Source organism: Dicentrarchus labrax, unplaced genomic scaffold (genome assembly GCF_905237075.1).
Source record: "Dicentrarchus labrax unplaced genomic scaffold, dlabrax2021, whole genome shotgun sequence".
NCBI lineage: Eukaryota > Metazoa > Chordata > Actinopteri > Moronidae > Dicentrarchus > Dicentrarchus labrax.
Genome location: NW_026136707.1, coordinates 9,749,694 through 9,775,760, shown reverse-complemented (window position 1 = coordinate 9,775,760; position 26,067 = coordinate 9,749,694). Strand labels below are relative to the sequence as shown.

Sequence of the window (26,067 nt, the reverse complement as noted above, 5' to 3'; positions counted from 1 at the left end):
AGATGTATGATTTGTTTATAACTTTGTTACGATAGAAGCATCCTGGGAATGTTTACAAAAGTAAATCTGCTCCGCTGCTCTTTTCTCAGTTAGTAGACAGAAACAATTAAGAACATGTTCACGCCAGTATTTTAACACATATCCAGTCTCATTATATTTCAAAATAATGTGGATTATAATTAAAAAACAAAACTATAAACATTAATCTTGTACCAAGTAACTTAACTATATTCTATTAAGAATAATTTCAGGTTATCCACTAAAACACTTTGTATTACTTCAATCAGCCTTCTTGAAGACTTGCTTGGCAACCACACCTTGAACTCTCATCTCCTGCAGAGAGGAAAAAGACCATTGAGGAGGGAGGGGAGGGGGAGAGGAGGGGAGGAAAAAGGGGGTTGGGGGTGTAAATGAAAAGGGAGAATTAATACAGACAGTTTGGCACATCAAAGGAGGGTTAAATGAGTGATACACAAACCTGGGATTGTATCCAAAACACAATCCCATTTTCCCTCCTCTCTCCCTCTCCTCATCCTTTGACCTCGTAATCCGTCTCCCACTCTTTTCACCATCTACTCCTACGCCTCCTTTCAGCCCACTCTCCCCCCTCCCTCCCTCCCTTCCTTCCTCTTCCATCTCTCCCCCCCACCCCACCACAATCCTTCTTCATTAGTTTCTCACTGGTCCCTTTCTCCTGCTTTGTGTAACCTTTTAAAATCCACCATTTTAGAGCCCTGATCCTCGCTGGCATTTCTTTCCCAATTCTCCCCCAGAGTTCGGACACAACATCAACAACACGTTGCTTTGTCCTCACTGCAGAGGTATTAGAGAGCTATTTAGTGGAACAATACTGATTGTCTTAAATCTTAATCGGCACTGACAGATAATCTTTAAGCTTACATGCTTTTTACAAATGAGAAGAATCAAACCTCTCCCCTGGTCCAGAGTTATTGTAGCACTTTATTAAGGACATGCATTCAAGAGTCTTCTGCCTCTTTTGTGTTTGCATTTCTTTGTTGGGGTTTTCCCCCTCTGGCATGCACAAAGGTCCACAAACCTTTTATTAAAGAACTTCTTCCCACAAAGACAGCATAGTGCAACTGAAAAGGGTAATGAATAACTTCCAAACTCTTATCTTATTTGCATGTTCTCCACAATTAGCATATCAATTTTGGCATCTTTTTCCTTTAGTGTTTTCATTTTCCTTGTTCCGCATCCTCTCTCCCCATCTCTCCTCTTTTCACTCCATCCATACGTCCTTACCAAATGCAGCTTGTTGCCCTCCAGCCAGTGCGTCCAGCCTCTTCCTTCTTTCTCGCCTCGCTGTACACAAACCAGCTTATCCCCTTCCCAGTTCACTGTAGTCTGTAAAAGCACAGAGATGGTGTGTTACTGTGTGCAATTAGTATGTAAAGTAGCTCACACGTTCGATCACACAGGGGCAAGAGTCTTTGTGCTGTGCAAATGGGTGGCCATGAGTTCAAAGCCTTTTATTTTGCTTCCGCTTGCTCTTTTTTTCTTTTGTTTTGTAAGATAATGCTGACAATTCTGATGCATGCACTAGTTTTTTGAATGGACTTGTAATCTGACGACTGTATTCATTGCTTTCTCACACACATCACTTCTTGGAGGCCCAAGCCGGGATTTAAGCCGCAGGGGGTGATTACAACACAAAAATCACAGCAGTAGGTGGCTCAAGTTTCCTCAAACATGCCTAATTAAACACACAAGACCAACTTGTGTAACAAGTAATGATACTGTATATCCACTGTATCAGCAAGCATGCACGCATGTCCAAACAAGTCAGTGTGCATGTTCAGGCAAACAACAACAACAACAACAACAACACACACCTGACAGGTACGGCCGTCCACTGGACCCAGGTCTTCAGTGAACTCTTTTCCGATGGTGAAATCCATGTTGAAGTTCTTGAAGGTGGTGAGAGTGCGGATCTTCATGTCTCCTGTGACCGGATCATGGGTGATCTCTTTGGTGGGCTTCAGCAGACACACAATCTTCCTCAGAGCAAAATTAATATCTGAGAGGAGAGGAGTTAATAAGGAGAGAGAATTACTTTACTGTGCGTTTATTAAAAAAGGGAGGTCTGCCACACTCAGATACAGTGATTGTACTCTGTGTGGATGTGGGGTCATATAAAGGACAAGATGGTGACTTCATTACTCTAATATGTGCTGCTGTAACTAAAGATGAGCCACATCTTGAAATGAGTGATTCAAGATGTGGGGGAAAAATGACCTTAAAGCAGTAAAAACTTGTGAAAGGGCAACAAAAGTCTGCATTAACTGAGCTTGTTTGGACATTTTTTGTGTTACAGCTGTAAAAAAAAAAAAAAAAAAAAAAAAAGTACACTGATGTAAGTCTTACCTAAAGCTGCGAGGTAGCTGTCCATATTGTCCATATCAACCATATGAAACGTGCCAGAGTAATTCGGTTTTGACATTTTGTTCCCTCCAAAAACTCCTTTGCAGTTTCTACTTTCTCTCCTTCTTGCCTTGACTCAACTCTGGATCCCACAGATGAGCTGGGTGCCTGGTGCGGTATCACTATCACTTCCGCAACCTTTTTTTGGGGAACAATGCCTTGGATCGGAGGGGAAATGCGCGTAAAATAAGACTCGCTCGCGTTGTTGCACGCAGTCTGAAGCTGCTCTGTGCTGCAGGCGACTCCACAGTGCGACTATGTTAACTCCTCTTTTGGTGGAGACTCACACTGAAGTTGGGAAATCGTTTCCCGTAAGCTCACTCAGACTGAGTGTGTGTGTGATTTTTTTCTTCTGCAGGCCTAAATGCAAGGGGGGAGGTTCGTGCATCTTCCTAATAATGCTTTAATACTCAGAGGGATCAGTTGCAGAAAGAGGCGGTGCTTCAGATTCCCCCAAAACAGGCGGTGGGTGGGGGGAAACTGCAACTCAATTAACATATATGTGGATATTACTTTAAAGCTGCAGTAGTTAACTCATATAAGATTACTTATTTTAATATTTGCTGAACACTTTAACTGCTGACTGTAATTCATGAGAGATGATAATAAATATAATAATGTGCAAAAGTCTGCCATGCCTGAACAAAAACAACCAATGAGAGCAGTGAAACATAGCTGACTGTTGAGTCTCATTCCCAGGTTGTGGAGACTCAACAGATGAACAAAAAAAACAACGTATTTTTAAGGAAGTTACTTGTACTGCAGCTTTAATGTTGCAGCTGGTAAAGGTGGAGCTTATTTTGCACTATGCTGCTGCACAGCTTGTGAACGTCTCCAAAGGATCAATAAGGGTTTAATTTTTTTCCCATAATAATACATTGTGATTTATTTTAAATTCTCTTTTGTATTTTTAATCTGATTCTGCAAACTAAAGTTATCAAATAAATGTAGAGCAGTGAAAACACATAGTAGCGGAGTATAGATAAGTATCATAAAATATAAATAAATTAACTCAAAATTGTTTATTAAATGTACTTAGTTACTTTCCAGCACTGGGTTATCTCAAGGCAAGAGGCAAAGTGTTATCTCAGATTCAGTGAGACACACTCTTATGGTACATAAATACTCAATTTCCCAGAGCTACAGTACAGGTTAAAGGTCAACTCTGTATTATTTGACAACTTACCAAATGAGCTTGATTTATAGATGACCAATCAGCATTTTTGTGTTTGTCAATGATTTAAAATACTGAGGTAGCAGAGACAAGCACAAGGTTCAGCAGCAGCAGATTCTAAGCACTTTAAGGACTTAAAAGCTAGAGTTCAAAGTTCATTCCTGTACCTGGAAACCGCAGTTGACTGAAACACTGATAGGATTGTCTGAAATACTCCAGCAGAAGATTTCGTTCTGAGCACTTTAAGAACTTGAAAACAGCAGTGAACTAAACCACTGAAATTATAATGTAATCAAACCTTTAACCACACCATCTGGTTTTAGCCTCTAACACACTTGTAGTTCTATACAGAGCCGGTCCGCACTACACACACACTACACATGCTGCCTGTAGGGCCCCTCCTACCCCTTCGTGTCAAAGCAGGTGTCAGTGTTGGCAACTTTGATGAGAGGAGATCAGATTATCCGTCAGAAAAAGAGGGGAAACAAACCAACAGGAGAGTGAATTGTGGAATCAGGTAAACTTGTGTTATTTCCAGATTTGATGTCAGTAAATAACAATAAGTTGACGTTGATCTCTCTCCACTCTGCCGGTCTCACTAACAGCTGGCAGTGACTGACGGGAGCAGTGTTTATAATCTGCGTCTCTGGGCACCAGTCCAGACAATATATGGGTGTGATGGCTCTCCTCACAGACAAGATAATGATTATCAAGCCTCTCAGTCAAGGTTTAGTTACAACTGTGTAAAGCAATGGATTTACATTGACTATTTATTAAATATTGACTTTAAAATGTTACCAGCATACTGGTTAATATGGATACAGATCTCTCAGTAAATAATACCAACAAGTATTCAGTCAAGCTATAGTATAAATTGTATTTTATATTTGAAAATGTCTAAAAGGAAAATCTTGGGGAGCCAGTTTGAAAGGTTTCTGAGACTTAAAGCTGCAGTCAGTTTATAAACTTCTGTTTCTACAATGTTAATGTTAATATTCAATAAATAAATAAATATTATGTGTTTATAAATCATTTTGTTCTGTACAGATCTACTAATTCTTAGATTGACAGAGACTCCTGTTTTAAAGGAGGAAGAATTGTAGTGGGAGCACTGGTGTCTCAGCTGTGACTGTGTTGCTATGGCAATTAGTTTACATGGTTTACGGGTCAGGTAGGGTAGTCAATGATTTAAAATACCGATTTAGAGACAATATCAAGGTCCAGCAGTAGATTTTGTTCTTGGAAACAACAATTGCCTTAAACACTGATAGGACTATCAGAAATACTAATGTTATCAAACCTTTAACAACTCCACTCTGTCTGGTGTTAGCGTTACACACACTTCTGAGCACAATCTGTGGTTCAGGCTCAAGAGAGGGCGGAAAGAAAAAAGGATAAACAAAATGATTTTATTAACTTAAAGTGATGAAATCTTTACGTCTGCTGCTGAAACCCGACAAAGCAGCTGATCTTTCATCTTAAATATCGAAGCATCCCACAGAGATGATGGTTGTTCAAATAAAGGAAATTAAAAAGAAGACAATTGCACGTTTTCACATGTTCTTTATTTTCAACAAATGCATCAACCAAGCATTCATGTGACATATCGGATGTCAACGGGTTATCTTGTCTCTACTTTAATTTTTATTTTGTATAAGGTCTCCACCAAAATACAAATTCTTTAACAAAACAGTGCCTGCATAAATATAACAATATGACATACTTTGGTAAAACTTAACCTCTCAGTGTTTTCTATCTTTTCCTCACTGAGCCACTTTTCTTGTCGGACTTCTGCTTCTTCACATCTTTCTTGCCTTTTGACAGATTCTCGTAAACGTCGTCCTTGCTTCTGGGAATAGACAAAGAAACAGCTGATTAGTGATTTCCTCCATCCGGTGTATTTTTATATTCCAGCCAACATTGATTAGACACAGTTTTGTGAAGCGAATCGTAGACACTGGAGAGGTTAATGACCAGGGCTGCTGCATGAGAACGATTTAAACGGACCAAACCAACCATGAATCAACAGCGTTTGGGCCTGAACCGTTCAGTGCTGTAAACTGTAAACTAATTAATCAGAACATTGCTCAGTTCACGAGGGCAGAGGTCACAAAAACATAATTCAGACAACAGAACAGACGAGCGGGGTGTTTTGGTGTGTATCTATTGTCTTGTTTAAGTCTGTGATCTATTAAAGGGACATTCCTCTGATTTTAAACATGATGTTCAGTTTAATCATCACAAGGAGGGAGAACTGTTTTATAATGTATTCTGCTGCTCTGGAGGGAACTTTCTAAAGTTTAAAAAAAAATAACCCTGAGATGTCTAAGGAAAGAATATCAAGCTGCATTATGTGAATTGTAGGATGCAGCATTTTTTTTTGGAGCTTGACGCAGACTAAACGATATCTAGCTTCTCTTGCTTTGATTTTGATGATTCCTTTTTAAATCTGTCTAAATATTTATGGTGAAAGGATTAATTTAGTGTTCAGTTTATAGTGCTCACTGGAGCTGTGACAAATGTTCATATTGTCTCTAATGCCCTGGTCAGCCAGAACAGTTAAATGCAATAAAAATGGATCCACCAGGAGGTGGTGATGGCTGATTTTGACTTCCACTCCCCACAAACAGCAAAAGAAAAAGTCACCACGATGGAATTAGATTCACTGTTAGACTGCTTCAGTTTTTGTGTCTGACAACTACTGTAGGAACTTCATGTCTGTACACAATTTTGTGGCAATCTATCAAGTATGTGTTTATGATATTTACTACAGGTCAAAGTGAAAACTTACTGGTGGCACTAAATGAAAACTCATAACAATCCATCCAGTAGTCGTTGAAATATCTCAGGCTGGTAGGCCGACTTACCAACCAGCATCGTTATGTGCAGTGCCCTAAAAATGTAAATAATTTCCTGATGGCCTCATGCTGAACTTGTTTGAGGGCTCCTTGTTAAGAACATGGTACATACTGGTACTTGCTTACACTGTGGTAAAAGGCTCTATAGCTCATACATTAATCAGATTTTACACAAGAGTTAAAAGGGTTAAAGGGTTAAAACTAGACTACAAACAGTGCTTGTTTATTTTAAGACTCAAATTAATATAAAACTGTTTGTTAAAGTGAATAATTTTTTGCAGTGTAGTCCCCAGATTAAAAAATAACTATGAAATTGAGTCCAGCTGCACTACATTGCATCCTCCCTCCACCCACAACTTCGTCTCTCTGCAGAATGAGACTGCTGAGGCTGAAGGTGCTGACTAAGTCATGTTTTTGAAAAGAAAGTAGGGCGGCAATGTGAGGTTTAGAGGAGCCATGTGAATGTAATAAGGACAACCAATTCACACACTGTGTTAAAGACAGACACACACACCCGCCCACTTACTTTGAGACCTTCCTGCTTGCTGGTTGGTGTTTGAGCTGCAGATTTCCATACTCTGTCTCGGTTTCCTGAGGAAGAGAGAAACAGAGACATTTCGGATATGACTGGAGGATTACTCAAATACAGAGAGAGATCATGCGACCGTTTTTGTCTGTGATGGATTTTTTTCTGCCTCTGCGGTCAACGTTCATCTTTCTCAAGCCACTCTCTGATAACATATCATTGTTGGTATTGAACTAATCCGCTCCGGTGTTCAAATCAGCAGTCATAAGTGCAAACGCCTATTGACATACATATCTCTATTTTCTTTTCTTGAAACTCGCTCTTGTTTTCCTTGTATCAATCTATATTTCAGCCACAATAAAAGACTAATTCCTGTCCTGTGTTTGTTAGTCTTCTTCCTGGATTTTCTGTCCCTGTTGCTCACCATGTAGGCGCAGTCTTTGGCCTTTGTGGTCTGTATGTACTCAGACACAGACAGGTAGATGAACTTGTATTGGGCCTCTGTCTGCACCATGCCAGAGCGCTGCTCTCGCACCATCTGGATGTGTTTTGGGATGTCAATGTCACAATCCAGACCTACAGAGAGAAGTGAGATAGGAGAGCGTTGGATGGACGAAAAAAAGAGAAATAAGCTTTGTATTTTTGAATGGTTTTGTTTTTACTCAACTAATGTATCTCTATTTGTATCTTACCTATAGTGTCAATGGTCTCGATGATCATGTCAATCACCACAATCGTGCCTGTTCGACCAATTCCAGCACTGCAGAAATTCACAGAAGACAAAGAGTTAATATTCCTTTCAATCAATAATACTTGTTAAACAAGTGCCTGAACTGGATCAAAAAAGGTGCCAGTTCCCTAATTCAGTACAGTCCTAACCCTAATCCTTGTGCTGTTTTTAATCCATTTTAACAAGGACATTTTCAGTGCTGTTTACTTAGTGTCAAGCGAGCTGTGTTTACACAGAGAAGCAGTTACACCTGTGTCACCAGCACTGCTGTACGCAGGGCTTTAGAAATGCTGAGGTGGTTGGGGGGTTGAGGTCTGGACCGCGGTCACCTCAATGGTACAGCCATGTTCACCAGAAAAGGTGGTACCTGGTAAGAAGTAAGGGTACTCATGTGGACACAATCAGAAGTCCTGGTACTCAGTGAAAAATAGAAAAATGTGGGAAATTAATAATGAGTTTAATGGAGGGGAATCATCTGGATTTCTATGCAAATCACAAAATGCACACGTATCAATATGTTCTTGAATGTGAGAGCTGGTCACACTGACCACGGTTAGGACCATTTTTTCTTTGCAGAAACAGGCAGATATGAGATGGACTCTGTGCCATGATAGTAGTTCAGTCAAACAACCCACGTTTGAAATGTTTATTGCAGCAGTAGTTTGGCGTTTAGGCTGCAACACCAAAAATATTAGGCCGCAGCCTGCCGGTGGTGGTGGTGCAGCTATACTGATGCAGGGCAGCGGTGGCATTGACCTAGCAGAGGAAGAGATAGGAAACTGGGATGGAGAGCGAGGCATGAGTATATATGTGTATAGGTGTTGCTCCATTTGTTGGGGCGAGTCTCCCCAAAGGGTGGCTATAAATCTGAGGTATCATGATCTGCTTTTTTATTGCAAAGATTTTACTCACTTCAGGCCACTAAGAACGTTCCAAAAAAAGAAATATGAGAAGGGAACATCCCTCTGCTTACAACTCAGACATATGTAACCTCTGACAAGCAAGTAAATATTGGTTAGATTTTGATTCACATATAAAAAGCGTTGGGAACACTTGTGTTGAGGGAGTATGGGACACGTTATTACTGCAGCTGTGCAGCTTTGTGAACATGCTTACATACCAAAATACTTATAATCATTTAAACAACAAGTTTTAAAGAAGCACAAGCGGCTTCAGTGTACGGCAAAATTCCAAAAGGATAAACTCTCAGTTGACTCAAAACCTTTTGTTCAGCTACTAATCTTAATCCTCCAACTATAATCATTTTAATCTTAAACCTCTAAGTTTTGGTAGACTTAGTGCTGTGACGTTTATCATTATCACATTACACTAACACCAGATATCTACCACAAGTTTCAGTTTCAGTTGATACATGGTGTGACCCACCATACTCCACCTATATATATATTGATAATCAACTTGTTGTTTAGATCATTTATCAAGCAGAAAAGATAAACATTCGCCGCTTCCAGCTTCGGAAAAGTGAGGATTTGCTAATTTTCTCGATATTATATAATCTGAAATATAATATTCTTCAGTTTTAGCTGTTAATCGGACAAAACTTGCCATTTGGAGATGGGAAATTGTAATGGGCCCCTTTAAAAAACCCTTTTCTGACTTTTCATTGACTAACAATCAACAACAGCTGAGACACAATAATCCCACAATCATTATATCTGGTCTCCACCCCACTGTCCATTCAGGCTGCAGCAGGCTAGTACCTGCAGTGGATGATCATGGGTCCTGCATTAGGACTTTCGGCCTGTCTAGCGTTCACTTGAGTGAGGAAGCTGAGGACACCACCGGGCTCCTGAGGGACGCCATGGTCAGGCCAGCTCAAGTACTGATAATGCCAGATGGTACGGGAAAGTTTTGGCTGCAAAAGAAGAAAATAATACGTGAATACAATAATAAAAAAGTCCTGGTGAAAGCTTTATGTCAGAATAGCGCACACAGAGATGAGTGAGTGTAGTCAGAGGTTGGTGTTTGGATGTTACCTTGTCCACAGGAGCAATCTCCAAAACTCGGACTTTGTAATCAGTAGCTTCCCTCTCTGACGTATTGGTCACCACGTATGGACCCACCTCCTTGGAGGACTGAAGGTCTGGCCAGTATGGCACACATTTATTCTGCACAAAAACAAAGAATAAAATCAGTAAATGCATTGATCAGTAACTTTATCTGCAGGGTTCACATGGCCGTTGTTTGTTATTGTAATTATTCATAATATTTTGCATTTATTAGTTATCTGACCTCGGAATCACAACCTCTCGCACTTCAAGTATAAATTATATAAATATTTAATTTCTGTCCCATTGTTTTGGTCTAAGATGCTGCTCTAGTGCGCCACCCAGTGGCAAGTATATATATAACCTTTATATTTACAACAACAACAGAAATGGTGATCTTAATGATATTAGCTGATATTGGTCTATCGCAGACACATTGTGTGTGGAAAAGGCTCTCTGATATCAGCATTGGTCTCAAAAATACCATATTGATCGGGCTCTAATAATATATATATATATATATGTGTGTGTGTGTGTGTGTGTGTTGTTCTGATACTCACCCGCCCTTTCTCAACCTCTCGCGTTGTCATGACGATCACCCTCGTGTTCTCCTGCCATACCATCTGCCAGAAATCGTTGACAGTCGTTGCTAGGCATCCCTGTGTGGCAATGTAAACTTTCTGATCCGTGGACTCCTGCAGGGTGTTCTACAAGCACACAGTGAAAGCTCCTTAAATAAACAAACAATGGAGACTAATAACAGCATGAATGATGAAAACGAGAACATCTGACAGTTTTGTTTGTTGCTATGAGGACAGTGACTCTGGAAACTTACTCTCACGTAGTTTGCGTTGATGTAATCTGAACCCACGACCTGAGGATCAGTGTCCTGCAGGATGACCCTGGTGTCATTGACTTGACGGTGGGAGAGAGGGAGAACGAGAGCATTTAATCAACGTCAGAACGATCAAAATGTGGATTTATCTGTAAGATTTAGTTAATTTAGGGAATAATGATATTGAGAAGGTTAAAAACTCACAGGGAAGAATGTTCTTGTATCTGTTCTTGCTCTTATTTTCAGGTCTCTGGCCCTCCTCTCTGCTCTTCTTCACCTTTGCCTCCAACTTTTGAAGAGCCTGACAGGAGAGAGAGAATATTATAAGTGTGTGTTATATAATAATAGAGATCAGTACTTCATGTGTACGCAGGTTTCAGTTTTACAATATTAGGAAAAAACAAAAAATCTTACTGGAGTTGTGTCCCCACTGGAGATGAGACTAATCAAATTGAAACTATTTTAATAATCATTTAACAAAAAAATACCGAATCTCCCTCAGTATCTGCTTCCTGATTATGAGGATTTGTTGCTTTTCTAAGATTTATATCATTAACTGAATATATTCAATTCTGTTCTGTTCCCAGAGTGGGTTTGCTCATTTCAGTTTATTTTTTATTGTTTAGTTTTTGTTTCATATCTGTTAGTTTCAGTATTAGTTTTAGTTTTTAAAATTATAATAATTTGTCAGAAGATTGAATAAGTTCAGAATAGTTATTACAATACAAACACATCCCAGTCTCAATAAACATATATATGTACCAATGCTTATAATAGCAAATCCCAATACCAAAATAGTTACTTTGCAAATAATACTTTTACTATTTTTACTTAAGTAAAAGATCTTAGGACTTATACTGTCATCTTTTAATTTTATTCTGTCACTGTATTTATTTACTTTAATTTGACTTTTATGGCTTCTATTCTGCTCTTCTTATTGTATTTTGGTATTCTTTATTTTGATTTATAATTACATTTTGTGTATCACAAGTATTTTGCTTTGTCTGTCAAAGCGATTTGTAAATTCTATATAAATAATAATAATTATTATATTCCACCACTGCATTTTATAGACCAAACGATTGAGAAAATAATCATCAGATAAACCGATTATGACAATAATCATTATTTGCAGCCCTTTTCACCAACACCTGCACTTTATTGTAAATTAAATTTTGCACTTGCAAGAAGGTTTTCCATTTCCTTTCACCAACACACAGTTTTTATATTATGGCACTGGTACAAAGTGTATTTCACCACCACAAGATGGTAGTATAATACCTCTAGTTTTGCACACAGTAAGGAAGTCCTGAGATGTTAAAAGGCTTTCAGACATTTCAAGTTGTAATAAGATGTCTGATGTATAAATACATTTTCCCCCACTTTAGAGCAACCCTGTGGTACACCTCAGACAAAGCATCCTGGTATGAAACAATCATGGCAAACACAACCGAGGCCAGGTCAAATCTTACATCAAACTCCTCCCAGAAGCCCGCCTTGCTCTTCTCTCCATCACCATCCTGCTGCTGCTGTGTGGTCTTGTCCAACTGTTTCACTCTGCTGTCGATATCGGCCGCATTCACTCTGGTGGAGTAATAAGGCTGCCAGGACAGACAGAGAGAGCGAGAGAGAGAGAGAAAGGAAAAATCTTATAATAGAGATGAAAGGCAAAGACAACACCGTCATCATCAGCCAGGCCACATTAAGACGAGCTTGAAGACGTGAGTAATATTTCCTATCTGTGGGCTGTGGTGCTTGTCTTTTCAAATAATTCACACGGATCTGCTTTTCACTGACATTCACTTTGTTAAATTTGTGGTATAAAACTAAATTGAACATATTTTATCTATATCGTTTGGATGCAAAAAAAATAAAGTCCAGTTCACCTGTTTTAAATACACCCAGTTCCCAGAGACCTCCTCGATGCCTTTGACTTTGTAGTGCTCCACCAAGTCTGTCAGCGTGTCAAACATCTCTGTACCTCCGACTGTGTACCGGTCATTCTGAACACACACAAAAAAACCACACAACATATTATCCCGGATAAACCAACACAAGACTGTCTGGTGTAAAAAAATAAAGAATAAAGTTTCTAAAGAGGCACTGACCAGCTGAGAAGCAATCACACGAAATGAAAACAACAGAACTTTAATAAAAGATTATTAACGATACTTTTTACGTATCCTTTAATCATAATGGAAAAAGAAAAGACTTACAGGCAATACTAAAAGTATAACACGTTTTTCAAATAAATGACACAGTTTATTGGCCACTAAAGTAATCTGGTCTTGGTACGAACAGCAATAAACAGATGCTGAAGTTCAGACCTGAGAACGGTAACTTGTCTGATCTTTGCCACGTGCTTGTGAAAAGGCCTTTGTGACCTTTCCGTTAATCTCACAATAATCATCCGCTCTAAAACGATGGGTCCCATTTCAATGAGGCCAGAGCTGCATTTTCTATGAAGTCAGAGCCTCTGCTAGAAATAAAATGCAAATGACTTGATGGCGACAGATGACTATGAAAATTAGTTTTATAAACGGCGCCGTGACCTGTTGCTGTACTGTGAATATCATTAGCAGACGTTCACAGTGACACAGGATACAAAAACCTAATAATGTCAGAACAATTAGGACAGTTTTTAGTTTCACACTTATCAACTATAGCAGAGTTAAAAAATATGAGCAACAGTCTTTCATTGCATAAGACGGGGGAAATGAAATTCAAAGAGCACAACACAATTTTGGGAATACCCCTCAGTATTTGTACATGATGTGAATCTGTCCTAATTCTGACTATTCAAATCACAGGACTGACCAAAAACAACCCTTAGTTTCATGAACCCTTTATCTCGCATCCACCAGACACATGTGGCCACACACTGAAAGGCACAAGCACGCACCTGACACATTATCTTGATGTGGGAGACTCTCTTTGCCCCATTTTTGCCTATCTCGTCCGTCAGAACCGACAGGACGAAGTCTCCAGGTTTGGACAGCGACTCTCTGACCAGGTAGGTATATGTCTCGTCTCGTGTCACCAGCATCTTCTCTGCATTCGGCCCGGACAGGTGACCGTGGTACCACCTGAGACACAAAAGGCACTGTTGGTTCATGATGCAGTCATATTTAACAGTACAGTAAAACCTTTAATTAATAGCTTTTATTTGCTTCAATCAGTTGACTCAACCTACATTTATATGGCCTTAAATGCCCTTTGCACATGGATGATGGTAAAAACTATTAAACTCTTTATTTAAAGTAGTATAGTATAAACAATATTTGTAGAAAAGGCTATCAAGTAATAGATTACTTATGATTCATTTGATCATTTGATACTTTGGTGGTCATGGTTTCCGTAAAATGAACTCAGTGACTGAACTGTGGAGAATCTGACTGATCTAATAATGTGTAGCACACAAAAGGTTAAACATTGGTATTTGTGTAGGCAATCTGAGCAGCTTAGGACTCAATCAAGCAGGCGACCCGGTGGGTTTATACATCCAGAGAATGTCTATACAAATCCAGTACAGGCCTCTAATTGAGACCTGTGTTTAATTATCAAAACATGTAGCCACACCAGGCTAATAAAGGGAACATGCTTCTAGTTCCACTCTGCTTTAAATTTAACCTTTACTGTATTCATGCACTGAGCTAAATCTGGCCTCTGTTTGTGGCAGTTTACTTCTGTGACCTGCAGAAACACAGATAACCAACAATACCTTCTGTCTCATGCTTAAAGTCTGTCATGTTGACATTTTGCATGCAGCAACCAAAATAAAAACACAAACAAAACATCATCTCATCCTTTTTTTTTTTCTTTTTACGGCCTCCTACTTACTGTATGAGAACAGAGCACCGTTACTGCGCTGTGAACGTATCAGTCTATTCAAGGCTAAGCGGTTGTCAGACACTCACTGATGTGGTACAGCGGACTGTTGTGCACACTATACAGTGAGTAGAAATAGAAAGCCACAACTGAATCAGATGCATTATGGTGGATAGTTAAAAACAGTGTGTACAGATGCTGCTGTAGGTCTTATTTCTGTCCACCACCGTACTCTCTATGTGCGTGTGTGTGTGTGTGTGTGTTTTTGGAGATTGTGTGAATTAGAGAATGCACACTTGGCCGTGTAGGGTTGTGACTTAATTTTAGGCACAGTTCTCGATTTCTACTTCTAAACTTCCTGCTTTGCGGTCGGAAAATTTCTGATGACAGATTTCGTGGCTGAAGAGGACAAAGTATTTATAGCAAGCACACACACACACACACACGCACACACACGCACACACACACACACACACACACACACACACACACACACACACACACACACACACACACACACCCCAACCCCCGTCTGCTCTCTTTATGGCTTTTGCACTTTAGCACATGGTTTTAATTATTGAGTTCTTTGATTTAAATACTTGTCAAATCACAGTTTATGCTTTTACAGAAAGTTGCACTGAAGATAGTTGCATCTAGCACCTGCAGCGAAGAAGACCAAGAAAAAGATACAGTATGTGCAGTTTTGCAGAAGCTAGAGTACAGCCTGTGCAGAAGAGTAACACTAATATTAATGTAATGTTAAGTAATACTGTACAGTAATTGCACAAGATCAAGACAACATTCTAATGGTCTGATCATATTCATAGTCTTTTCTGAGAAGAGATAGGCTGCCAGATATGTGAGAACAAATATAAAGACAATTGCACCACACGGTGACCTGCTGAGGTGTGTGGAACCATGCTCTGAGATGAGAGAGAGAAATTGGGTGAGATGAGGAAGACAGCAAGTGAGCAAGAACATGATGGAGTGTGCAATAGAGGAAGGCAAGCAGGGTCTGGCCATTGCTTTCAAAAGTGTCAAAACTTAAAGTTTCCAACCGCAGCAACAAAAGGGAAGTTAGACAACTGACAGAGAGAGAAGGACGGGGGGGGGGCAGAGGGTAGAGCTTCCAGCTAGGGTGAAGTACACAGTCACATACACACACACTTGCACAGACACACACACGATAGAAAGTAGTGTCCTCCTTGACTCATAGAAAGACTGGAACTGTATGTGTTAATTCATCAAAACTAGTTGGACATCAACCTACTTTAAGCAGCCTACAGCCGCACCTCCAGCTGCAATGGCACAGAAGTGTGTGAATGTACAATGTAGCAAAATTAGATTACAAACACTGTATATGTCTTTTTTTAACATGTATCTGACAAATACGATTGTTATCTCATTTACAGCTCATGTCTGGTTCTGCCTTTGATGTGGTGGGCTCTGCGTGCAAACATAGAAAATGGTCTTGTCTATTAGCTGTAATGACAGCTACTAGCACTAAGATGAAAAGTAAATGCTAATGAGTGTTTAAAGTAAAAGTTCTGCACTCAAAAGCATATTTTTAGGTACATTTTCTACTCATACTAATTAAAAGTGATCATTGTGAAGAATAGTCTCTGTTAACGACTGATGTCACTATTAAAAATAAACTGAATACTGAAAAAGTTAAAGTTGTGTTACACAATGTCTAAAAACAGCAATATTGATGCGGTAAACTTTACAAGAGAACTTCCCAATATAATGATATTTTTATGATTTTATCTAATAGGCAACCCAGCTGACAGCTACAGAAAATGCGATTAAAGCACAATTTGTCTCTCTGAGAGAAAATGTGACTGCTGGAAGTGTAAAAATGAAAAGTACTTCTTCTGTCTCTCCATTTTGTAAATGAGCAAGTGGTTGCATAAATAATTTCCAGAATCTCCCCATCTGTGTTTATTACGAAACAGGTCTCTTGGATCACTGGACTTGCACCGTCGGGGGTTTGTTGTCACTTCGAGGACTGTTCTCCTCCATTAGACAACACCTGATTTTGCTGAATGGTTAAAAGTAATAACAGACATCGCCTCCTTTGGATCATTAATCGCAAGGTCTAATAATTATTTCAATGAAGTTGGTCTCATTTTTTAAGTAAAGTGTACGTAAGTTGTAAATATGGACGGTAAAAGTTCCTTCAATTTATTTATTTTGTTCAAGAAGTGTTGTATTTTATTTGTACTTTTACAGTTTATTGGTTGGTCTAACTTTATCAGAATTTGTTAGTTTTATGTATAAAGGTGTGTTCTGTTACCTCAATTCTTTTGTTTTGTGTTTTTGCTTCAAAGTCTTGTATGTGTATGTGTTGGAAAAGTTAAAGCCCACTCCTCTCAAAAAAAGCATTTTTCTTATATTTACCTAACTGTGATGTCTGACCTTCACCGTGCAGAACGAAGCATGTGCAGAGCTCAACACCAGAAAGCTATTGCACATTCAACTGCTGAAGGTGGAACGTTTCTCTGTGCTCACTTTAAAGTTTAACACGCACATGTACCAGCATGATATTCGCGATCACTACTATCTTGGAAACCAGACATGTTCCAATATGCAACTTGCAAGAGATGTGTGATGTCGAAAGTTGATTCAAGTTCACATAAACTGAAAATGACCTTTTGAGTAAAATATCAGACATCTTGTTTTTATAGTTTTACCTGTGAAATTATTTTTTTATATTCACAGATCCTGGATTATTCAGTAAGGCAGAAGGAGAACATGTAATATTAGAAAAACCTTATCAAACACCAACTATTATTCCAAGTATTTTTATATGTCTGGAGGGGATCTTTGATTGTTTTTAAAAACTATTTCTGTGTGACATGCAGCAGAGTATGAAGTATCACAAAATGGAAACATATAAGAAAAGTACAATTGTACTTAAGTAAACTACTCAAGTAGTAATCACATGTTATTCATGAGCTGCAGCAGTGATTCCAAGGAAGGATGAAGGATGGGAGCGTGAGTGATTGTTTTTGACCGACTCACATTCTGATAAAGATACTATTCCACCAAAATGACACAAAAGTGGCTTTATCTTCCCCAGAGGAAAAAGTTTATATGTTTAATGTTGTCATAGCTGACAATAGTAGACTTAACCACCTAACCAAACACTAATGCGCTTAAGCTGAGAGTGTATGTGGAGGCAGCACAGAGCCAGTGGCTGTCACTGTGGGCCACAGGAGGTGTGGAGGTTAAAGTAGGAGTGCACAGACCTCTCTGTGGTGGGGTCGGAGCAGTTGAGGGGGTATCTGAGCTCGATGACGGTGCCATCCTTGTCCTGCAGGATGCCGTTCTCCGCTGTATAGTAATCCACCAGCTCTGACAGGGTGGCAAACTTCTCCCCGCCGTACAGGTCATAGTAGTCTCCCGTGTTCTGGATCCGGATGTGGGTGACACAATCACCCACCCTGAGATAAAACAGTTCACACCAACCGTCAAAGTTTCTCCTCCATGAAAAACATCCTGATTACCGTTAACAGAACATCTCTGTGTTTAAACTGTAAAATAACAGTTCTACCAACTTTATTTGCTTCAAAATAAATGTTTCATTGTTGACCCATAAATCCGGTCCTCACAGAGCTTTATTTGATTTTCACAGATTGTGCAGCTGAACCCGAAGCGTGTACTGTATACTTCATGTTCTATGTATAGTAGTTATATTTGTCTGTGACACAGCAGCTGCACTCTGGGTTCATGCTAAGACTGCAGTTAATACAGTAGATCTCTGGATTTTATCAGATTAATAAAAGAGCTTTTCTTGTTTCTGCGCTTCCTTTTAATATTAAGGACCAGCAATTTCTTTCACATACACATAATATGGTTCTATCTGATATTTTACACAAGGTACTATTCACTTAAATCAATAATTTGTATTTTTCATGACAGTTCATGTTAAAGAATATAACAAATGCATAGCAAGCCACTTCTGACTACACACACATCACATTCATGCAGTTTAAGGGTCCAGAGAAAAGCCCAGAAAGTGCTTTGAACTTGCAATAGTGGCGGGAGGGCAGTGATATTTGTCTCTTCATTATGGGCACCGCCCGGCTTTTGGTTTTGGTGTGCCACCCTGACATTTTCAGCGGTCTCATCTTAACACCGCTAGTAAAAACACCTGGGGCACCACTGGGTCAGTTATTCAGACTATGGAATCATCTGATCTATAACTTCTTACAACTACAGACTGCTACACTGTGATCAATTACTTATTCATTTACACATCCAGAGTTACCAAATTAACACCCACCCAGCTGCCTGCCTTAAAGGCCTGAACAGAAATGTTAACACAGGAACAGTAATTCTCACAATATATCTCTATTGCTATTAATATAGACAGGGATGCAATATATTTCCAAATTTAAACTTTTATCTCTTTAAACTACAAACTGGGGTTATGTGATCAATAACTTACTGATCTCATACATTCAACATTCATTGTTACCATAAAAGGCCTGAACAGAAATATGAACACACTAATTCTCATAATATACCGACGTATATAACCATATAACATTTAACCCAAATATGTCTTTGAAGCATTGACTTCAGCATAATATGTATTACTATTAATAAAGGCAGATATATTGTGAGTTAATATAACTGCATCTGCACAGATTCAGTACATATTTAAATTTAAACTTTTACCTCAGTGAACCGCACACTGCAGTGCTGTGTTCACATTCATCATAAAGGCACACTTTATATTAATGAAACGTCCTGAACAAACATTAAAACATGTTATCAGTCGAATTATTATCTTTAGTAATAAGAATTTATTTTATTCTGTTCTATGTTTAGCATTTAATGCTTCTTGAATTAAATTGCATTAAAGCATTAAAATTTCTATTTAGTCTGTTATATTGTGAATAACAACCACATCAACTGAATCCTAAAGCTAGATAGATTTTTAAAAAAGCATCAACATTTATCTGTACAACTGTATGTAATAAAAACACATTTGTAAATACAAGGTGTGACTTTAACGTACACACACAGAGCAGTGGAAAGTTTGGTTTCCGTCACAGATACAGATAGTAAGGATATTCACATTATCAGCACATCTCCTTTCTTAAAGTTGTAAAACAGTTTTGTAGTTTATAGGCAGCGGGTCCATTTATGAATTTTAGTAGTAAATAAAAATGCAGTGCCGGTAAGAGTCCAGTGTTTGCATCTGGGTGTGCGTCCTATTATACAATGAATGAGCTGAATCCTTCATTTGCTGCAATAATCTATCTCAGATTTATGTCATTTATGTTCCCTTTCAAGGTTTGATAAGTGAAAGAGTCTCTTAGGTGAGCTTACAGCACAATTTAAAAGGAAAGGAAAGGAAGCTTTTTAATTAGCGGGGGAGTTAGAAAAGGGAAATAGAGATTCAGGGTGTTGTTTGTAGACATTACCTGACAGACAGGGAGAAATCTCCTACGTTCTTCTTGCTGGGTCGAGCCAGAAAGCTGCCATGAATGCCTCGAGTCTTCAGGATCTCCTCGGCCTGCAAGCCTGTGATGTCTCTGTGGAACCACCTGCATCATGTGAAACAAAGTCAAAATACACTCAAAATAATTATAACTGCACCCAGTACACACACACACCCACACACACATAAATAGAGTTCGATCAGGTAAATATAAACATATACGTCTTTATACACACATACACACAAAACATTCAGCTCAGTGTACTGAAACACAGCTAGTACAAAGTTGTGTTACAGTCAAAATACAAAGTAAAAGTACAAACAAATTCAGTATTTTCTTTAAATAGAAATAACAGTAGTTTGTTTATTTAAGTGTTTCCACACAGCGGAAGAGGCAGGTCTCTCACCACAGTCTATAATTAATCAATCTTATCAATCAACCAATAATCTTACCAATTATTTTCTGGTTTAACACTTATGTTAACACTTATTATGTGTAAACATTTCCTTTCTCTTTTCCATTCTTCTGTGTCACTAAAAACTAATGAATATCACTTTTAACACATAACCTTTTGGATTAAACAATAAATTGATTAATCATCATTTATAATCAGAACTATAAAGACTGTGTCCTTTACTGTTTTAATTGTGTAGCAAACACAGCTCTGACTACAGGAGAAAGATTATTTAATTCACTTTTAACCACATTATGAACCTTCGTCCACACCTTTACCAATGATACAATTAAGGCCTGCTTTTCAGACTAGAATACCACAGCAATCGTCACATTATACTGTACATCTACGTAACTATAACCCAAACAAATCCAGTAAAGCTCTTGCTTCAAAGCCCTTTCAACAACACCGTGCACCACAGTTACTCAACGTAACATAATTGCATCAGGTCCGACTTAATATCTACTATTTTATCATTTCCTGGAGCCCTTTGAGGGTGGAAAAAGTGCGTTGTGGTCAAACTTGGCTCTCAGAGCTAACCCAAAAAACTCTTGAGACCTTATTTGTATGTATGTAAGTACTGAAACACAGATACAAAAGAATATTACCCAAATGTGCAATTGACTATTTATCATTACAATAGCTTTCCTCTAACCCGTGCTGCTCCATTTTCTCCACAGTTGCAGTGATACAATGTACAATATAAAGCTTGTAATGTTATAAAATACATCTTTTAAGGGTTGGGAAACCCTGAATATGCACTTGTTTTGACAATTAGACTCAGTTTGCACTTGAATGTGTGTTTCCTCTTTATACTTTGGCTTGCCACAAGAGAGCTTTTATACTACTAATGTTTATACACAGTCTCAGAGGGAAAGACCCGTCAACTCAAGGTAAAGGGAACCTAGTCAGCAAACCTTTAAAGCACAGGATCGTTGAGGACCCAAAAAAAGGGGTTTCTCGTTCAACCACGGACATAAAACATCATTTATGACAATGAAAAGCACACAAAGCTTTAAAAAATCACATGATGGAGGAACAGAACAGGATGAGTCGACAGCTGGGGAAAGACAGAGAAGGAGGAATGGAAACAGAGAAGTTGTCATCACCGCCTTGCACAAAGCACAGAGTACACAACAAGAGTTGACTAACGGAGCATTAGATTGTCCAGCGGGGGGCTTGACTCACCGAACCATGGTGTCTCTTCACTTCTTCTGGGACCAAAGAGAAGGAGAGTGATTGGTGAGAGTCTACCTGCACATGTGCAGACTCAAAAAGCATAAGCACAGTATTCTTTATATCTAATTATATAAAGAAACAGCCAGTTCCTCAACACTTCCTCAATTTACAGCTGCACACCCGCTTTGACAGAAGGTAACTCACTTTCAGTCTTTATGCTCTTTCACACACTTGCTCTGCTTCTGACACTTACATACATTCATCTAATACCAAAACCCTATCTCTCTCTATCACATCGCATTCACAAAACCCTCAGACTACACGCACTCTTCTCCTTATCACCTTCTACGCTTCCCTCCACCCACTCCTCTTTCTATATAACCCCCCCTCTGTCCCAGTAGGAAAGCAGGTAAACACTTACTCTTCTCAGCTGCGTCTGAAAACAACTGACACTCGCCGAGACGCTCAGACTGTATACGTCTCTCTCTCCTCCTCTCTCTCTCTCGCTCTCCCCTTCCTTCCTTTTTACGTCTCCTTTCACAAAATAGTGAAAGCAAGACAGGAACTAAAATAGCTGACAGGATGGAATTCCTCCAACAGATAGAGACCTGGGTTGTTGTTGTTTTTTGTGTGTTTTATAAAGATAATCAAAACAAAAAAATAATCATTTTTATGAGCAGAGTAAGTTAAAACTCTGGAAACTTGCTCTCTGATGCTCCATCACACCGACTTCTGTGCAGGTCTCAACAAATAGCGCAGCAGAGATGGTTCACACTGTTCCATTCATGAATGGGAATCATGAGAGAGAAGGCCGGTTTCCATTAACTCCACTTTGGTTACAGCCAGGAATAAAAAAAATTAAAAATCCACAAAATTTTAAGTTCCTTTGCGAACAAGCCCACACGTCGTCTCTCAGTCAGCTTCTCCCCTCTGTCTGCCCACCTGTCTGCTACTATTGTTGTCTGTTTGTTCTTCACTTCCAGGTGTGTATGAGTGTGTGTGTGAGTGTGTATGTAACACACAAAGGTCAAAGTCACAGAACACTTCCTTATTTGCAGTTCAGCCTCCCCCCCTTCTGTGTGTGAGCAGCATTTGCAACTGTGAACTCATTATCAGACCACTGAGGCGGCAACTCCAAAACTACCACTGAGGGCACGAAGACGATGATCTTTGACCATGTTCTTTAAATTTTTAATCCCTCTCATAACAAGAAGCATGTAGAGGCTTGCGAGAGAATCTGGTTTCCCCCCATAATGCAACACAAATCCATTGTATCATATGAAAGGCTTGGCCACACTCCAAAAACAACATGTCGAATACACCACAATCACACGAACTAACAGTTTACAACCTGTGAAACAAACAGGGGTAATCCACATTTAACTTGCAAATTATATTCACCTACAAGAGGAGATATTTGAATTCATGAAAACTATAGTCTGTCTGTTCTAAAGACATAACAGACTGCGAACTGTAAACTACGTTGTTTTTAGTGTCAAAATGTGTAAAGTTGAAGGTGACAATGTGTCAAAAAAAAACACATTTAAGCAAAAAAGGGTAGACAAGAATAAGTAGAAGACACAATATATACAGAATACTTTAGCCCCACCCCAACCCTCTCTCCACACACACACACACACACACACACACACACACACACACACACACACACACACACACACACACACACACACACAGCACTGCAGGTGTCGTGGTTAACGCCAACTATTTGCAGTTTGCATTATTCTTCTCACAGATTCGCATGTTCAACAGTTGAGTCTGGTTTTGGCTTCTCTTCCCTTCTGACACGACTGAGCTTCGTTTCTCAGGCTGCAGGACGAACGCAGCAATGTGGCAAATGAAACACACACACACACACACACACACACACACACACACACACACACACACACACACACACACACACACACACACACACACACACACACACACACACACACACACACACACACACACACTGGGGTTCTTTTCACACAGCCTCAAGAGTGACAACAAAGATGTTTCCTAGATTTGATCATTTGTGTCAACACACGACACTGTTGCAACGCATCAAAATTATTTCTGCTCAGATGAATTTACTGTATATGTTTTGTTCCTTCCCTCCTCTGTCTACACCTCTAAAATTATCATATACTTACAACAATATTATAAGAGCTAATAAAAAAGAAGTAGACCAGAACCACTTACCTCCGATCTAGGTTGCCTTCTCTCTGTTTGATATCTTTGTAAATGTAATATCAGCGACTTGAAGAAAATTGTGAAAGCCATTTTGAGGTTGCACTTCTCTCATTATGTGGGGTAATAAGACCATGAGACAATTTAAATGTTTGTCAGTGATCTTCCCATGCTGTTTATACCTTCGTAACTCTTCCTTTCATATAAATTAAGCCAATGTGGCCAATGTTGCAAATCAATGCAGATGACTGCTTTATGGCATTATTAGATTTTAGTATTGTTTTTGCACCAATTCAATGGAGGATTTATATATAGCAATAACACAATATAAAGGGACATATACCGTGAGAGGACTTTATCCGCATCACCTCCTCCTACACTTTGTTTTATTTTAGTAATAGAAAAAAAGGTCTGCATGCATTAACGTACAGTACGATAGAGAAACATGGGACACATGAGTTAAATTTCAGAGCAAATGTCAAACAATGGCGTAAACATTTATAAAGATTGAAGAGAAGAGTTGAAAATATGTTGAAAAAACAGGTTGGACGCTGGAAATTAAGGAAGCTCCTCCTTTTTTACTGTAGCAAATACACAAAAAAATTCAAGACACTCACCTACGAGCCATTGTAGGGACTCACTGGCAGTCTGGGCTCTTCTGTACCTGGAAGTGATGACTCCAGCCTCTCCTCTGTTGTTGTGTATGATGACGCTCAGGGAAACTCACATGAAGAGTCAGGTTACATCGTCAGCAGCTGATGGATTTCTCCAGTCGTGGTCAGCTCCCCTTGTTCTTGCTTCCTGTGTTCATTTGCACCCAGCCTCGCTCATGTTTACCCTCCAACTCTCTTTTCCTCTCTCTCTCTCCCTCTCTCTCTCTCTCATGATAAGATATCAGGCTTCATTACCAGTCCAGCCTATCGTCCCACCCTGTAATTTACTTTAATTTTCTTAATTACCCCGACTATCTATGGGAGAAAATGTGCCTGTTCCTGTCCCCTTCTTCCCCTGCTCCTCCTCTCAAGACCCCTTACATGTGCAAAGGCTCTCCCGGTTTTTTTACCCCCCACCCCCAAAAATCAACATTTGCCTCCATGTAAATTCCACCCGGTCTTTCCAGGCTTGCATGCAGAGTACGTCACAACACTCAGAATTTGTTTAGTTTGAACGGTTAACAATTAACTGGTATCAGCATCCACAAAAAAAAAGAAAGAGTGGAACTGGAACAAATGCAGGGGTCACTGAATGGTTTGACAAGAACTATGTAAATCATATGCAAAGCTCCTCAGAGCACCTATGGGAGAGATTAGGACCAAAGTCTCAGACAGTGTTCTCCATTACCACCATTAAAACATCAAGGGAGGGAAAATATTTTGGAAGAATGGTGTTTGACCCCTCGTAGTGAAGCTGTTCTTGCAGCTAATGGTTGCCCAACAGCCTGATAAGAAACTTTCTGTTTCCTAATTGTACAATATTATGTACAATTAGCTCTGTGCGGTTATATGTAGCCACAGCAGTGCTTTGTGCTACATGCTAACACTGGCTTGCTAGCATGATGCCAATGCAACATGCTGATGTTTAGCACCATCTTAGTTTAGCATGCTAACATTTGTTAATTTCCACTAAACACAGAAACATCAGAGGCTGATGGGAATGTAATTAGTTTAGCAGATATTAGGTCGTAAACTAATTAATGACCTAATGATGCCACTAGATGAAAAGTCATAATATTTCGACCTTGGGAGTTTGAATGTCTGAATCAACTTTCATGGCAATCCATCCAGTAGTTAGTTAGTTAGTAGTTAACCTCTTCGTGCAGCAACAGCAGGGGTAGGCAATCCACCACAAGCTGCCCTTTAGCCCCCCTTTTCCAGTGGCTCCCTGTGGCATCACTGATGGTTCCCCATTTTCATCATTGTTATAGGCCTAATTGATTTTTATATTCTCCAGTTGTACAAATGTGTAGCCATCACAGGCTGACTAAATGTTTGAACATTTTGTCATCTAAAATGTGCGTGATGTCTTACATCCTGACCCAGCGCCTTTTCCTCTCTTAACCTCAATAGTGGTGGCAACAAGTCCTAAGTCTCCCTAGCTAGTTTAGCTCTGGATTCCTAATCCAAAAAAAAGAGAAGTCTCTGAGTAAAAAAAGAGGTTTTAACAGTGTGTGGATTTGTTTTGTTTGCTCTCGCTGCTGGCTTGATTTTATGGTACAAAAATAGCTCTTAAGTAGTAAAGGCTGTTGATTCTGTGCTACAGGAATAGCCAGAGGATCACCAAAGTAAGTAGGATTCATCCTTTGGGGCTTTGAACCAAATTTCATCACAATCAGTCAGATTATTGTTGATAAATTTCATTCTGGCCCAAAGTGGTTGACCGC

General features: G+C 39.3%; 2 protein-coding genes across 5 annotated transcripts; both read right to left on the bottom strand.

Annotated features, from left to right (window-relative positions):
- Window position 1: 1 nt before the first annotated feature.
- Window positions 2-2,821, bottom strand: rbp5 (retinol binding protein 1a, cellular). Its single transcript, XM_051406198.1, has 4 exons — window positions 2,386-2,821; window positions 1,854-2,038; window positions 1,264-1,365; window positions 2-333 (listed from the first exon to the last, which is right to left on the bottom strand). Exons 1-4 carry the CDS (start codon window positions 2,459-2,461, stop codon window positions 280-282), a joined length of 417 nt encoding a protein of 138 aa, XP_051262158.1. The 5' UTR covers window positions 2,462-2,821; the 3' UTR covers window positions 2-279.
- A 2,338-nt stretch (window positions 2,822-5,159) lies between these two features.
- ptpn6 (protein tyrosine phosphatase non-receptor type 6) lies at window positions 5,160-24,456 on the bottom strand. Of its 4 annotated transcripts, none has more exons than XM_051406074.1 (16): window positions 21,913-22,412; window positions 21,501-21,526; window positions 19,841-19,963; window positions 17,654-17,848; window positions 13,477-13,660; window positions 12,461-12,577; window positions 12,047-12,175; window positions 10,779-10,875; window positions 10,575-10,654; window positions 10,300-10,446; window positions 9,728-9,859; window positions 9,452-9,606; window positions 7,693-7,760; window positions 7,425-7,576; window positions 7,001-7,065; window positions 5,160-5,465 (listed from the first exon to the last, which is right to left on the bottom strand). In XM_051406074.1, the coding sequence occupies exons 2-16, from the start codon at window positions 21,506-21,508 to the stop codon at window positions 5,369-5,371; spliced, it is 1,749 nt and encodes a 582-aa protein (XP_051262034.1). In that variant the 5' UTR covers window positions 21,509-21,526; window positions 21,913-22,412; the 3' UTR covers window positions 5,160-5,368. The 4 variants fall into 4 exon arrangements, with proteins under 4 accessions (XP_051262034.1, XP_051262036.1, XP_051262037.1 ...); XM_051406076.1 differs by having other exon boundaries at window positions 21,501-21,523; XM_051406077.1 differs by lacking the exons at window positions 21,501-21,526; window positions 21,913-22,412 and adding an exon at window positions 24,305-24,456 and having other exon boundaries at window positions 5,160-5,462.
- Between the last annotated feature and the right edge of the window lie 1,611 nt (window positions 24,457-26,067).

Excerpts from the sequence above, each read along its gene's own strand:
- ptpn6 (XM_051406073.1), bottom strand. Across the intron at positions 7,066-7,424 it reads CCAAAGACTGCGCCTACATG|GAAACCGAGACAGAGTATGG; the intron begins GTGAGCAACAGG and ends TCTCTTCCTCAG. Across the intron at positions 5,466-7,000 it reads GCAAGCAGGAAGGTCTCAAA|AAGCAAGGACGACGTTTACG; the intron begins GTAAGTGGGCGG and ends GTCTATTCCCAG.
- rbp5 (XM_051406198.1), bottom strand. The coding sequence starts at position 2,461 with ATGTCAAAACCGAATTACTCTGGCACGTTTCATATGGTTGATATGGAC. Across the intron at positions 1,366-1,853 it reads TGGACGGCCGTACCTGTCAG|ACTACAGTGAACTGGGAAGG; the intron begins GTGTGTGTTGTT and ends GTGCTTTTACAG. Across the intron at positions 334-1,263 it reads AGGGCAACAAGCTGCATTTG|GAGATGAGAGTTCAAGGTGT; the intron begins GTAAGGACGTAT and ends TCCTCTCTGCAG.